The sequence below is a fragment of the Plectrocnemia conspersa genome, unplaced genomic scaffold (genome assembly GCF_051122295.1).
Source record: "Plectrocnemia conspersa isolate PC_06_02 unplaced genomic scaffold, ASM5112229v1 ptg000008l, whole genome shotgun sequence".
NCBI lineage: Eukaryota > Metazoa > Arthropoda > Insecta > Trichoptera > Polycentropodidae > Plectrocnemia > Plectrocnemia conspersa.
This window is the reverse complement of record NW_028277172.1, coordinates 18,167,980-18,184,505: the sequence shown is the minus strand read 5'-3', so window position 1 is coordinate 18,184,505 and position 16,526 is coordinate 18,167,980. Positions and strand designations below refer to the sequence as shown.

The following is a 16,526-nucleotide window of genomic DNA, read 5'->3' as shown; positions in this document are numbered from 1 at the left end:
AAATGACAAAACCTTGTATAATACATGCAATCGTATAATTGTAATGCACTTATATTTCGAAGTTCTTTGATTTTTTTATGGAAATTTCTTACGGAAAAAAGATTATTTGTATTAAAAATAAATAATATTAGTAATTAAAAATATATATCAAAACCATGGAAAATGCGATAGTAAAGTCACCTTCACATTGGCTCAGCTTAAATACCCCCCCAAGTGACGTCCCTGTTATCACGTCACAATCAAGACTTTTTATTACAATATTACGACTTACAATAGATGAAAATCGAATGAAGTATATCTAAACTGAATTTTGACCAATAGGAGAGCGCAAAAAACAATTATTCCTTCTCAGAAGTCAAAAATCCACGTCAAAAGCAATAAAATTGTGCTGTTTTTTGCTTTTGACGTGAATTTTTGACTTATGAGAAGTGGTAATTGTTTTTGCGCTCTCCTATTGACCAAAATTTGGTTTGAATACACTTTGACAAATACGTTCATATCTTAAATCCGTAGTACAATCTATCCTATTTTTAAAACCCGGTGTAACATCGAAGTGCAGACAAACTATAGAGCAATATGCGAGATGCGACATTTGCCTATACTTCTTCCGCTTATTTTTCCTTGAGAGTTGAGTTCGCTTAGATTGTATTTTGACATAATGAAAGTTTATGTTAGAACTTTCATTATGTTAGGTTTGGGTTTGAACAGTAAATGGACGTTTCCCAACTGTCAAATTGAGTTTCAGACATTTTAGAGCAGCATATAATTTCACTAGCGCTCAGTTAAATTATATTTTAGCTAGTAGAAATACATATCTACTGGTGAAATTAGAATTAGACTTCACTAGTGAAAATATAACTTCACCGAAAAATATACATTTACTGTAACAAATAATGATAGGTATGTAAATGTATATATTACTTCATATGGAAAAGTTGAAATCATATTATTTTAGTAGCACCTGCCAGATAAATTATATTTTCTTTGGTAAAAATATATATTTACCGGTGAAAATGTATTCCAATATGATTTTACTGAAATAGCATGTTTTAAAAATATTTTCGGGATAGATACGAGACTATTTTTTAAATTTTATTTGAGGGATAACCCGAGAATTTCTTGTTTAGAATCAGGTACATCATTTCAACTATTTCCAGGAAGGGGGAGGAAGCAAAAGTTGTCCGGTCATTGGTCGTTATTTTAATATTTCGATTTCATTAAAATGTATACAATTTCATTAAATCAAATGCATTTTTCTGGTCAAATTCAAAGATGAGGGGGGGCAAATGCCCTCAACTGCCCCCCTCAAATGACGTCCCTTTTGCCGAAATAAATATACACCCTCTTTGGCACGCTTCAGGTACTAAAATTTATATTTGCGATGGTTTTATATCACATTGTGTAATACTTTTACGATAGTTATCCTTAGATGTGGTTAGCCATAATGGCTTTATGTCACACATAATCATATTGTTTATTAGTAATAATGAATCCTTCAACGCACTCTTAAGACAAAGGTCTTAATAATGGATACTGTTATGGCTCGAATGTTTATTACTTTTGAACCTTTTGACTGTGCATTGCATTTTAGATTTATTGATTTGTCCTTAAGAATAAAATTTTAATTTTATTAACAATATTTTTTTATCGTTTTCAGGTCATCGGTATAATATGCATGGCCTGTGCATCGCCTGCATTCCTTTCTGGAACTCATTGGTTCCTGTTCGTAGCTGTAACGTCTTTCATAGCATCGTTGATATGGATGTTTGTGTACTTATTGGGTATAAGAGAAGCTTTAAAACTGCCAATAAATTGGCTATTAACTGTGAGTATACATTACGATTAAAATACACAATATAATAATAATCACAGTTGGTAATAAAAATTGTTTTAATTTTAATTTTCAGGAACTCTTAAATACAGCAATCGTCACCATCTTTTACACCATTGCGTTCATCGTACAACTGAGCGTTTGGTCACCGTATCCTTACAACGTGTACTACAAAGGCCCGAACATAGCTGCCGGTGTAAGTATTTAGAATTATTTATGTGTATCTAATTATTTCACGCCATTATTGTTAGTATACGTGAGTATTCACCATCTTGAAAGCCTCGCTTTTTCTGTTATAGTTTTACACTATATTTTAAGATTAATATATCTGAGATACGTCGATTAAACTTTTATCATTATTTTACTGACATTATCATTATTATGATGTGCAATTTACAACAAAGATAGTAATACATTATTTTATTTCAGGTCTTCGGTTTGTTCAACACTTTGGTATACGGATACTCGACCTATTTGCTGTACCTCGATCACAAAAGCACGGCGCCCGCTTCTTGAGTGTCACCTGTCGGGTCTGGAGGTGGAAACACAAGATATTAAAACCTTCGCCCGTTGATTAACAATAATAAAATAACCGTGTTTCAAAACAAGTCCAAAAACAAACATTTCTTAAAAGACTATACAAAAGTCATATTGTTAAAAAATCTTCTTTTTTACATTTAATAATAAACATTTCTTAATTCGAAGCTTTTCATCACTATGCTTGCACTGATATATTTATAGTATGAATAGCATGACGCTCTTACATTGTGCACTATTTAAATTATAAAAATTTGGCTTTTTTTATTTATTTTTAATTACATATTTTTTTAAACGTTTCCATTGTAAGCATTATTATCATATAAGATAAACCGTAATCACAATTGTATTTTCCTGTATGGTAATGCCAGTATAAATTTAATTGCACAATGTTTGGTGCTTGCTATGAATAAATGTTCATAAAGTATTGTATTGTACAGTTATTATTAGATTATAAGAAATATAACATAAGTTATATTTTTATGTCTAAGATATGTAATTGTAATTTAGAACATAATATTTATTAATATATTTTGTACATGCAAATGTATATGAATATTTAAGATATTTATCTCTATCACATCTTCCAAGCAAATCTTATTTTATAAAATACAATGAGCCGTTAAAATTACTGCATATTTACTTCTAGTCCATCAGTGTTTTATGTATATTTTTGTGTTTGTCACAAACCATTTTATCATTCGCATTATCATGTACAAATGAAAGCTATAATCTATACCGTTAAAGTATGTTTGTCGAGACACGGTCAAGACTGATGTAGAGTTTTTCGAAAAATTGTATTCTTAAAAGCAGAATCTTAAGCAGAAAGTGGCATTTGCAAAGATGCAATACATTTTATATGAATATGTGTAATTATATAAGATATTGATAATTAGAATGTGTTTGACCTAACGTGTTTTATTTATGCATGCATATATATTTTTTTAATGTACAAATAAAACGTAAATTGTCTATATGTATAATTCTACATACATATAACGGAGTATGAACATCACAAAATATTTTATTTTATATATGATTGTATACAAATTATGTGTGCGAATACATTTTTATATTTATACAGTGTACAAGTCAGTTTTCATTTGTAATTCTAGTGTTTTTATTTTAACAATTATTTTTACAATAAAATAAAAATTTTAATTCTGCGCTTATTATTCATTACACACAATATTTTTATAAATAATTTAATTCTATTTTAAATAATAATAATTTCGACAGATCACGATAGATGGCAATAATATATTTAAAATACATTTGTTACAACAAAACAAAAATTATAACAAGTATATATCAACTATTGCTAGCTACTTTTCATGTGGATTTGTGTCATGCTGTTTTACTATAATAGTTTTAGAATATTGCATTGTACATATGCACATATGCCTGTGACAAGATTTTGAAAATATCAATCTAGGACACTAAAAATATAAAGGCCATATTGTAAATTTTTGTTCGAGGAGGACAAAGAAGGACAAATTGTTAAGGAAGCTAAATAAAGATATCATTTCGGAAATTTTTGCTCAAAGACCATCACCGAAATTATTTTGAAGAAGAAAAATTGCTACGGGAGCTCAAAAAAATATTTGTTCAAGGAGAACAAATGAGAATAATCCTCCTCAATGGGGACGTCTGGTTACCTTACATATATGTATGTATACATGGTTATATTTAATTATACGCACCTAATATTGTGTTTCGATGATCATTAGTTATTCTTGTTCTTTGTTCTTGAATAACATTTATAATAGTTATTCAAGAAAAAAAAATTTTAAGTATTTTTTTTTATTTATGCTATTATTGTTCAAATTATTTTAATGGTGGAACTTTTTCTAAGCCATTATTTTAAACAAATAATGGCTTAGAAAAAGAGACACAAATAACGGAGAGCTAGCAAAGGATCCGCTGCTTTCAAAGACGCAGGAAATAATGCAACAGCAAAGAGTTTTCTTTGAAAATAGCATTTTCTTAAGAAGAAGTAAAAATCAAGTAACGGTTCTTATAACAGAAAAAAATATATATTTTTATCAATAGAATAAAACCCATTAAACAAAGGTGCATTGCCAGACAAAAAGTTGAATCGTTATTTCAGACACCCAAAAATTTCAATAGCGACTAATATCCTTGCAGTAATATGTACCTTAATTTGTTTATGATCTTCAACACAAGCCTAAAAACAGTGGTTTTGTCTCACGTAGAAAATAGTATTGTTATACGTGTCCTTTATCGGAAAGCGACAGCAATGGTTTCGCTAATAACAAATAATACAGATTTACAAAGATATAATACTAATACTAAGAAATAATTAAAGGATAGATAGTTATAAAAAAATAGTACAGCAAAGGGAATATTATACGGTGCATGAATTTATAATTTATATTCCTAGGATATAAAAGATATTTAATATTCCTTGGACAATCCGACATAAAAAGTTAGCGGGTTTCAATAATGGAATAAAGGAACACTTTTATTCATCATAATTTTTCTTTATTCTATATTTTATATTTTACATGTATGCTTTGCTTATATCTTGTAGGTTATAATATACAGTTAACTATTAAGTAAATAAAATAATAATAATAATATAATCATTCATACAAAATCCTAGACGGTATTATTTCGCCAGGGACGTCATTTTAGCTTATTACAAGGGGGGGGGGGGCAAAAGTTGGACAGTCAGTGGTCATTTTACAATATTTTGTTTTTATTAAATTTCATAGTATTTCATTAAATGACATGCACTTTTCTGACCATATTCAAGGGGGGCAAATGTCTCGAGACTCTCCACCTGTGTTCCTCAAATCAGCGCACATTGTAGCATAACATATTACGTCAAAGCTAACGCGTGTATCAGTTTCTCAAAATGTGTGAATCTAATATATTACTTGGATTATGTTATCTGTTAAGCTATTTTACTTTCACCTACATGATTACTTATCGGTTAAGTTAGACGATTATTGATGTATATAGCTACTGATCTTGACCCTAATTTAAATTTATTATTAAAAGTAAGAACGTTTATTTTTAAGCGTGACATAATTTTAACGTAATGTTGCCGGTAAGTATAATCAGTTTAATCATTAATTCACTCATGCTTTTCTTTAATATCGTGACTCATTTCCTCCGTTTGGTTTAGCTTATCGCCATCCGTTTCTTTCAGTAGCTGCCCAGCCTTCGCACGGCACGTACACATTCCACTGACACCTCTGTTGCGCAGGTATGTAATTCAATTTTAATTTATTTGATGCGTAATTGAGGACATTGTCTTTAGTATAAGTATGTTTGTATCTGGAGAATTGCGTATATTATTTATACACACTTATTTATATAGTCTTAGTCAATGTTCGTGGGCGTAGAAATCGTAAACAGAACAGAGTCATCGGCTATAATACCAGTAAAATACATTCGGATCTAATACATATATATGTGAAAAACTATGTAATAAAATTAGAGTTATTTCATGGAAAATGTAGAAAAACGTGAGAAATAGTTTAATTTTCTAGTAGTACTTGTTAAAAATGTAGTATACAACAATAAATATCATAAATATTTATACACACATTTTAGATTGTTGTATATTCTAAAATTATTTTAATTTGTGATATGTCTTCATATATGTGTATTTCTGAGAATGAAACAAACTAAAATAAACTGTCTTATTTTATCAAAAACACAATAAAAAAGCGTGACTCAAATATAACGTAATAATAAAATTTATAAATTATTTTATTTTAAACGAATCTCATAGATGCTCATGTCAAGTTTATTTAAATACGTATAATTATTACACGAAACACAGTAAAACACTCCCATCTGGAGCTCTTACTTAAACAAACCAACTTAGACTAAAATTAAAAGGAGGAATGTATAAGTAGCTTATTGAATTAAGTCTGTTTTTTTCATATTTTTGTATGTATTATAGTTGTGGTGTGCTTTGTAAAATGGACTGTAATGTTTATACATCAATAATAAGGCATCAAAATAAATTTATTTTTGTATTTAATTTTTTTATATCATCGTTGGAGATATAGTATATGTTTAAAAAAATATTGTCGTGTCTATTGCAAAGATCAATGACATTGAAATTTTAAATTTTCTCTAAATTTTTTTTATTATTATTAATATACAAATAGTGCGAAATCTAGCGGTGCGTATATTTTATAATTAGAAATATTTGTATTAAAATTATTATTTAATCACACTAGTTTCAATTTGTGCAATAAAAAATTTAACGTGGTCTCTGAATCGTATCGAAGAACGAGTAGAACTCTTAGAATTAATATGACGGTATTGTCTCAATAGTTCGTCAGAAGTGAAGCTAATTCTAAGTAGGAATCTTGAATACAAATTTTGTGGAAGTGGCGGAAGTAAGTTATTGATTTAGGCAGTGTTCTGGCTATTATAGCCTTGCGAATTAACGGGGAAGTCTAACGCCCTATCCACTCCTCGATCGATGATCCGGGGTGGAACTAGACTCTTTGTTCTTGCTTAATATATATATTATCGGAAACTTGGACGGGTATAATAAATGCGTTCGGCAGACTTTGTTCAAGTTAGGTCATTGTTAATGGACGTCCGCTCGGATATAAAATATTGTTTGTTTATGCCTACGAAAAAATATTCGTTTTATCGAGTTTTAGCTACTTATTTCATCGCATCCTTTCCGTCGAAGAATAATTTAAATGCATAATAACATTGTAATTATTCTGTACTCATTTCAAGTACTTGGCATGTACTTTTTCATTAGCTTATTTATAGCGCTTGACAGAGGTTGTATTAATAATTCGAAACGTTCAGAAACACAGATGTTTCAATTACTGCTACTTCAAGAAATCATTTTATTTGTAATTTTTGTTTCTTGATAATTTTGTACTACTATTATATATTTTGACATATGTTGTTTTGAGGCAAATTGTCCTCCTCAGATAAAAACTTCCGAGATAGCCTTTGAACAAAAATTTAAAATTTACAAACTGATATTTTATTTAGCTTTTAGCTCCTGCACTAATTTGTTCTCCTCACACAAAAAAATTGAGATGATCTTTTTATATTAGTGTATATTTTAAAAATCTGGTCTCTTAATATTTTAGTATTTATATAATCGAGATACGAACCATAGTCCTCAAATAAATTCTGCCGAGATGGACTTTGAACAAAAATTTAAAATTTCCGAAATGACATTTTATTTATTTCTTAATTTTTTGTTCAATTGTGGCAATTTGTTCTCCTCAGACAATTTTTTTTAAGATGACTTTTATATTTTTAGTGTATATATTCAAAATCTGTTCACCGTAATATTTCAGTATTTATCTTCATCAATAAGATGTGATGGGAAACTAGGTTTCGAGATACGAACCACAGTCGGAAACGAATTAAGTTCGTAAGTCATAGTACTACTGTTTACGATTTTTATTAAGAACATTTTTGACTTCTTTATTTTCTTCTCTATATTTTTTTAGCGAAGTTATGATCATTGTAATTTTTAAAATAATCTCTATTTTAAAACAAGATGGCTGGTTACACTGATTAACGAACTAACTATTTAGACAAGTTATATAAAAATGTAATTAATTTGTAAGATTTGAGGCAAATTTCAATGTTTACTGTTCAGAAATTTTTTCGAAGAAATATAGTGTAAATTTATTTTCCCATTAAGCTAAGAACATCGAGAAATAAAAAAAAAGATACACGTACTAAAACAGGAAAAAAAAATTTGAAACGCACTTAAAAGTTTCATTTTTGTATACATAACATAAATATTTAGCTTATTTTTTTATATTATGTAATTTTCGCATATCTACATATCTATCATAGTACTTAGTATATATTATATCGTATCTAGTATCTTATCTAGTATAGATTCGTATGGATTGATCGAATAGGGTTACAAGAAAATGTCAGTGATTAACAATTATATAGTATATAAATATATTAAAAAAGCAATTTCAATAAAACTTAAAGTATAAATAATAGTAAATTATTAATTAAATGTCATTATATTTATTTAGACTTATAAATATATGGAATAAAAACTAAAAATTTGTATAATTTACATTAAGTTGGTTTTATAACACTTGACTTACCTTTGCCATAACATATACATATGTGTTTTAAATGCTCTTCTCTTATAATTATGACATAAAGTTGACCATGAGAGAGGCATTTATATCTCAATCAATTTCTGTCACACTAAGTCAAGGTGAAGGCAATGGGATGCAGTGAATAAACAGATTCTTGTTGTCAAATTTACCAGCCAGATTTTTGCTTTAATGTTTTCAATGCCAATCCATTCATCTGTGTTTTATTGATTTTGATGGAACAAAATAATAATGAACAGCGTAATAAAACTGCAATCCTCAAAATTATTTTGTGCAGTGGTATTCCATTATCTTTTCAACTGAGTAAAATGCCTTGAAAAATATATTATTAAAGAAAATATAAAACAAATAAGAGCAAAACGACATAAAGTTTATTGTGCTAGTGAATATAATTTTAAATTTGTTATATACTGCACGAACTTCTTTGATGAACTCATGTGCCACTTTATTCATAATGCCATTTTTAGCTTTCCGCGAAAACGAGAAATAGTGTCACAGAGGGTGGCGTTTTCCACCCAACCTCCGCCTCCCGTTTTAGCGGAAATTTCCGGGTCATTATTTAATGGGGTCCGTTGTAAATGACACGCGTCTGCCTTGGGTTGCGAAAAATCGATACGAAGTTTTCCCTTTTTGCGTCGTCGGGACGAAACGGGATATATGGCGCCGGGAGTCTTGGCGCCGCTCCCTTTTCCATTTCTCACCCTACCATTTTCACTGTCTATATTTCCCTAAAGTTTTCGACAGGATATTGCAGCGATGCACACGCGCCGACCGAGTTTCCATATCCAGTACCAAAATAGACGTGGGTTTATTGAGAGTTTCCAGTTATTTTCGACGCCGATGAAGATTCAAAACGGTTCACGAAAATAGTGCGTGAAAAAACTAAGCAGGAATGCATTCCAGAAAAAAATATATAAAACAATCGAGCGATTAAAATGAATTTAAGTATTTTCATCACATTTTCAATACCGGTATTTTAAAAGAAGATCAGAATACATATTATACTTATGATTGAAAACTCATTGTAATAATATATTTTTAATATATTACCAGCAATAAATATTAATTACGTAAAATATAATTATTATCTTGCAACTCTTTTAGCCCTCAATGATAAAACACAGAAAAGCATACGATTAATCAATCGATTCAACGAGTTCGTGGACTAATTCATCGTGGCAAACTCTTTCGAATACTAAATTTTTGTTTGCTCATCGAGTTGTGCAATCCAATTTTATTCATAGTTCTGGTTCAAAGATATTCTATTGGTTTATTTAAGAACTATTTCAGAACCAATCCAAGATTTTTTTCCACAAGTTTTAATTTTGTTTAATTTTATACTTTCATTTTTATATTTAATTGATCAAATTAATAAGATAAAAACTATTTTTGCTCGATATCAGTGTGCAGAAACATACATTTAGTTAGTCCAAAATCGCGTCTATAATATAGATGTTTCTGCACACTGATATAAGGCGAAAACAGTTTTTATATTTTTAATTTGATCAATTAAGTGTAAAAATAAAGGTATAAAATTAAAAGTTGTAGAAAAAATTTTTTGATTGATCCTGAAATAGTTCTTAAATAAAATGCTATTCCATCAAAGAGATGAAAAAAAAATCAGGGCACTGTTCCGTAGATAAAGTTAATACCTTCCATTCCGGAACATAAGAAGCACTCCCAAATAATTTGACTCTGAATTTATCGCTGCATCTTTCGCCACTTTGACAACAAACGTAGTGCTGATCTTTAATCATTTATTTTACTCTGATCAGAGTCACATTTCTTCAATCCAAAATAATTCAGTTTTTGTGTCGATTGGTGCATTTCATACGTGTTAGAAAAAAACGGTAAATAACGTTTTTTTGGGGGTATACAACTGCAGACAACCATATATAAGAATTGTGCAGATTTATTTCTTTATCAAATATTTCGCTAGTACTAGTTTGTAATATCTATGACAGTTTTAGTTCTATTACTTTCGTAATATAACCCAATCTTCACCATTTTATTATATTTTTCATTACTCTTAACCTGCTTTATTGCAATCATTTCGAAATTTTAAAAAAGTGTTGGAACTGATAATTGATTATCGATAGCCTAATTAGCGAATATATAATAATATTTTATTTTTACTCAAGCTAAATTGCGGATGATATGGCATTGAATTTTGGTTTTTATTCTGAATAGACGCATTGTCTATTGCATTCGCTATGCACAAAAGTATAGTTTTTTCTGGTCATTACGAGTTTATCTCGCGTGTCTCTGCAATACATACGACAAGCTAACGAAATACAAAATAAAACAAAGATTTTAGCTTTTTTGAATTAGATAATTTTTTTGCGTTTTTAATTACTTCTGTATTTAATTTTCAACTATTTTTATTTATAAAAAAATGAAACTCAATGTTTTTCTTTACTTTTTTGTTTAATATTGGTTAACAAATGGTGATCTGTTTAGTTACGCTATTATGCTATTTAATAATATCATCTTGTTAGTAAGACCTTTTGTCCAAACGAGTTGTTTTTTACTTTTCTCACACAAAATTTTATCATTAGAATATACGCGTGATAAATAGTTTTGAATCAAAAACAAAATACACAGAAAATATGTTTAAGCTTACTACAAAAATAGAGATATTTTCATTATATCAATAATGGTTATTTATTGTAAATTAATCTAAATACTGGAATGAAGCCTTAGGTCGACAGACAGTTTTGTTTTTATTTTGTACGATATTTTAAGCTGTTGATGTTTGCCACAATACGCAGTCTTTTTATTGTTAATAAACAGTAGTGCTATTTTCGTCTAAGAAAATATTTAGACGTTTATTAGCGTGCAAGAAAAAGATTTTTTATGTCCCAATAAAAATGCACTTCACAAAGTCATCTCTAATTTAAGATATATAGTTGCGATGTACATTATTTAAATAATATTGTGTTAGAACCACTAAATTAAGGATGGGTTTAGTATAACAGAGATTTTATAAAGTAATATTATGAATGTCTGCTGACGATTTATGTATTTTATTACTCATTCCTTTGCATACGATGTTAAAAATAAAACTATGCAGAATACGCAGGGAAATAAATAAAAAGTTCGAAAGATTTCACTCTTTTATAAAACCCATCGTTTTAGATTCACAAATTAAAATACAAAAAAATACAATATTTTTATATAAAAAGCAGCTTCATAAGATATCGATTATCGTGTATTTACACAAACTGCCGTTCCTCAGACCATTCGGAAAGCTGATAGTTTATGAGATTATCATGATAGTTCAACACCTCTATTTATATGAACTATTTACATTACATAATCTGAACTTCTAATTTATGAATGAAAACATAGATTTCTACATACTGCTGATATATTGTATGTATATATACTTATTAGCAATTTATTTTATACTCTACTAAGACCAGTTGCAAAAAATGTAATTTTTAATTTACAATATAAGCTCCTAGATTCTTAAATAATACACATTTTTTGACTGGAAATGATAATGACAGTTTATTTTGAAACATAATAATGTATATTCTGAATATTCGGATTTTTTCCAAATATAGTTTACTATATATTATCTACTTAACTGGCCCTGAATCAACGCCAAAACCGTTTTTAAGCACTCGAATCGTTTCACAAGAAGTGTTCCATTTTCATTTGTAAGATTAGATTTGTATTCTGAATCGACTCGACTAATGATCGAATAGAAATTCGATCGATATATTAGTAACATGTGTTTTTTTCTTGACTCAAAATTTGCTTAATAACATGTTATAAATAAATCTAGACTGGAACTACGATTCTTTTATGACTAATCAGCTACCATTAAACATTATAGTTTACTGTTGGATTATGCGATAAACGCTATAGATAAATTCGATAGATAACAAATAAAGTAAAGTAAACCTATTTTTTAACTTTTTACTTTTTTTACAAGGAATTTTATGACTAGTGATTTGATATGTTAATTTATTAAGCTGGTAATCTAGCTGATATATGTAAATATATGTACAAGAGCAATTTTGATGAAAATTTAGATAAAAATGTATATTGGAGAATCGTAATGAATCACACAGATGCAACCAATTTTATGTTATTATTTACTTGTTAATGAATCCTGTGGTTGTGGAAGATTTCGAGAAGCATTAGATTAAAATTCCGCGACTCTTCAGGTCTTGGCCTCGATAACTCTAACCTACAAATGTATAAACATGCCATAAAATAATTATTTTTGCTACGAGCTAGCTGCAACTCGAGTGAAGATCGATATTATCAGTGTCCTGACGGACTGTATGGTTGGGTTGCTAAATGATTTAGACTTCTCTACTTATAACGTTATGCTATTTAAATATGTAAGTGAACAAGTATCTGTTTCATCTCATAGCTACCACCATGATAGACCAGTATTGTATGTCGGTGACTAATACTTGCGAATCCCATATGAAAACTAGTATTTTTTAATTTCTATCGTATACAATACAATACAATTTTACTAGTACATATACATTTCTACTAACGAAAGTAGAATATAACTGATAGGTGCTAGTGAAATCATATGCTGCTTTAAAATGTTTATAAAACACAATTTGACAGTTGCGAAACGTCAATTTTCGGTTAAACCTAAACCTAAAAGATCTGCTTTTTTATTCAAGTTTTATAGTTTATTTTTGTTAAAATTGAACAATGCAAGGCAATCGCGTTACGTTCCAAAAAACAGGTCATAGCTTTCGAGTCATATGCAAAACTGTGTAAAATATAAATAGCATATTCGTTACGAACCAAATGCAGTTCATTGAAGAATTTATAAATAGTTTCTGCAAAGCTAAATATTTAATATAATATTAATACATACATAAAATAATAAAATATAAGATATTTTAACGAACAATGATTCACTCAAAAGCAATGCATCATTTTATATATTTAACATGTTATTTTCAGATAAATTTCCACAAAAATGTCGCACAGTGTAACCATCACTAGAACCACAACAACTTCTTCCACTTCAGCTATAATTTTGAACACTGGTTATATGAAAACATGGCCCGGAATCCTCAAAACTCTCCAACTGGTAAGATATAATTATTTTATTTTAATTAAAATATGCATTAAACCAACAACAAAAATATTTGTGCGAGTTTCTTGAATTCGTTCATCTGTAGCTATAAAGCGAAGGTTTTCTATTACATCACTTTCGACCTCCATAGCGGCCATATTCGATGACCAAATATGGACATCATCGCTGGATTGGGTCATTGCTTATATGGCAAACCAATTTTGATTTTATAAACACCTTTACAACGTTTTCTCTTAACAATATTCGTTCCAATTCATTTTTTTATTAAGGCACCAAAATGATTTACAAATTCATGAGAAGAAAACATTAGCATCAATAATACACTAATATAGTTAATTGTTTATATTATACACTAAACAAATTTAATCAAAATATTAATATAAGAAGGACTTTAATATTATAATTTATTTCTTAATGCACTATATATATCATATAATTTTCTCTTTGGAATAAGCATTGTTTATTTTAACTTTTTGCTTTTTTTTTAAATAATTAATCTTAAATCTTAAAACTATTTCACTTATACCTACAATCTTTAGTTTCTGATTTAAATTCTACAGATTTTACATTAAATGATTAATAATTGTATTGTACTGATTTATTTAACTGATGTATTGAATTCATAATCTCTTCTATACTCTCAATGTAGTATATATTCAATTTTCCATCAATATCCACATTTATTATATCGTTTCTCTGAGTAGTGTTAATTATTATTTTTTTTATGAGCAGAAATATTTTATTTGAGTTATATGACATTTGCTGTGAATTATTGAACTAGTTTGACGCCATAAAATATTTTGTGATATACAGTTTATTTCATAAATATATATTATACCAACATACAAAAAAACGCAGGTGTCATTTGATTTCAGTATGATGTCTCACTAGTAGTTGTTGATTGTGTTTACTTGGTTGTATAGTAAGATTTACATTAAATAAATAATCTTGTTATCATATATTTCGATAAATTAAGATTTAATGTAAATTCGTTTATGACTTCCTATGTTTAGTTTGATGGTTTATTTTATATATATTTATGTTTAATGGATAAGAGCAACTAACATATTATTTGCCTGCTGGTTCTACCTTTTAGGGTAATTTGAGTTTATTTAACCTGTTGGTTGTCAAAATTGGATAAATCATCTTCTGTTGACTTCCGGGGGCAAATAACATTTTTTCCAAATATATATTTATTTTATTATGTATAATAAACTCGGCAACCAAAGGGTTCATAAAGCACACAAAACATTTTCTAGTGAATATTACATATATTTATGAACTCTTTATTTTGCCCTATAAGGGCAATATATTTTTTCTGAATAGCTGGCATTTTGATACGACATCGACTGGTTAACGAGCTTAGCCGAGTTATTAAGGGTAACTTTTCAGTTAAGTTTAATCGAAATCTGATAGAGCTATCGTATCCACAAAACCGCTATTTACATACATGTATTACATTTATATATATATATATATATAGATTTATAATTAAGAATTGTTTAGTGCGTCATCAAACAATGATAATTAAAATAATGTTTATATAGTCATAGTATATTTAAAACTTGCCATTGGATAAAATTATATCAATTACTTTATAAATGATATAGTATATATTTATTTCAGATACTAGGAACAGTATGCGTGGGAATCGTTGCACATTACTATAACAATTACTACAACTATTCACGAATTCCTGAATTATTTTTCTTACTGATGAGCGTGACGTTCCTGATAGGAACATTTTGTATTTTGATATCTTGTATTTTATCCTTGACAGCGTCAACACTTCTATCAAAATCCATTTATGTAAGTCATTCTTGATAATAACTTTTTAATAATAATGCAATATTTAATGCTATATTTTATTTTACAGGAAGTTGTGTATCACCTAGTCGCTTGCATACTTTACATGGCAGCTGCTCTTACGCTTCTAACTGAAATCAATCGTCATAAAGTCCAGTATAACTATGAACCATATTTAGCTGCTTCGGTTAGTAAAAATATATTTTTTATACATATATCAAAAAAAATATATAAAATTTAATTGATTCTTCTGTTTTCAGATCATTGGATTGGTCGTGGCAACACTATATCTTTTCAGTACTATTTTGGCAGTAAAATCATACAAAAGTATTTAAATAAAATGCCATACGAGCAAAATGCATTTATTTCTTATTGCGTCATTGATTTTTGTACTAAATATTTATTAATAAGTTTTATAAATAATTAGAATAAATATTTTTAACATGAATGTTTTCTCTTGAATGTTGAGTATGTATTCATATGTTAATGCAGTAAAGTAAATGTGAATTAATGAATATTTATATTTTATGTTAGTATACTAATTGTATGAAATCTTCCAAGCTTAACATGTACTTCCAAGTGCCATCACTATAAGCCAAAAATATGTGTATTAATATACTCTTAATATTATTTTTATATCCAAATATAAAGTGTATACGTTAACACCGATATAATTGTATATGATAACATACATTTAACCAATCTGTGCCTGTTAAAACTTTTAGTTATATTTTTATAATATAAGTTTTATTTGATTACGCGTATTCACGACGTGTCTTATTGCTCTTTTTAAGATTATTGAAGAGAGATCTTTCAATAGAAACTCTTCTACTTTTATTCTAATATATACATTTATGAGTGTTCAGTAACATTGATATAGCTTTTGATGTATTTTCACATTTTTATATGTTGTAAAAAATAAGTGGTTTTTAAAAATATTAATGTTTTTCATGTGAATGTAAGCATATTTTTATTTTAAATATATGAATATATGGAGAAAATAAATATATGAATATTATAATAAATATCGTTTCATTATAAATTAGTACACTTTTGTATGAACGTGTCAAATAAAACCCTTAAAAGTGCAGTAGTATAAAAGTGGCAGGCATGCTGTAACATAAAAGCAGAGCCGTCAAATAGAGTTTCTGGC

The 16,526-nt window shown here is 28.2% G+C and overlaps 2 protein-coding genes across 2 annotated transcripts in view; both read left to right on the top strand.

The window, feature by feature from the left end:
• The window catches only part of LOC148233238 (CKLF-like MARVEL transmembrane domain-containing protein 4), a 34,239-nt gene extending 30,708 nt beyond the window's left edge, over positions 1-3,531 (top strand). Inside the window, exons 2-4 of the mRNA XM_088190279.1 lie at positions 1,658-1,825; positions 1,908-2,027; positions 2,261-3,531. Coding sequence (XP_088046405.1) covers positions 1,658-1,825; positions 1,908-2,027; positions 2,261-2,347 — 375 coding nt within the window. The 3' untranslated portion in view covers positions 2,348-3,531. The remainder of the gene's footprint in view (positions 1-1,657; positions 1,826-1,907; positions 2,028-2,260) is intronic.
• A 1,968-nt stretch (positions 3,532-5,499) lies between these two features.
• Positions 5,500-16,402, top strand: LOC148233237 (uncharacterized). Its single transcript, XM_088190551.1, has 5 exons — positions 5,500-5,603; positions 13,432-13,561; positions 15,194-15,376; positions 15,444-15,560; positions 15,634-16,402. Exons 2-5 carry the CDS (start codon positions 13,448-13,450, stop codon positions 15,706-15,708), a joined length of 489 nt encoding a protein of 162 aa, XP_088046677.1. The 5' UTR covers positions 5,500-5,603; positions 13,432-13,447; the 3' UTR covers positions 15,709-16,402.
• The last annotated feature ends 124 nt before the right edge of the window (positions 16,403-16,526 follow it).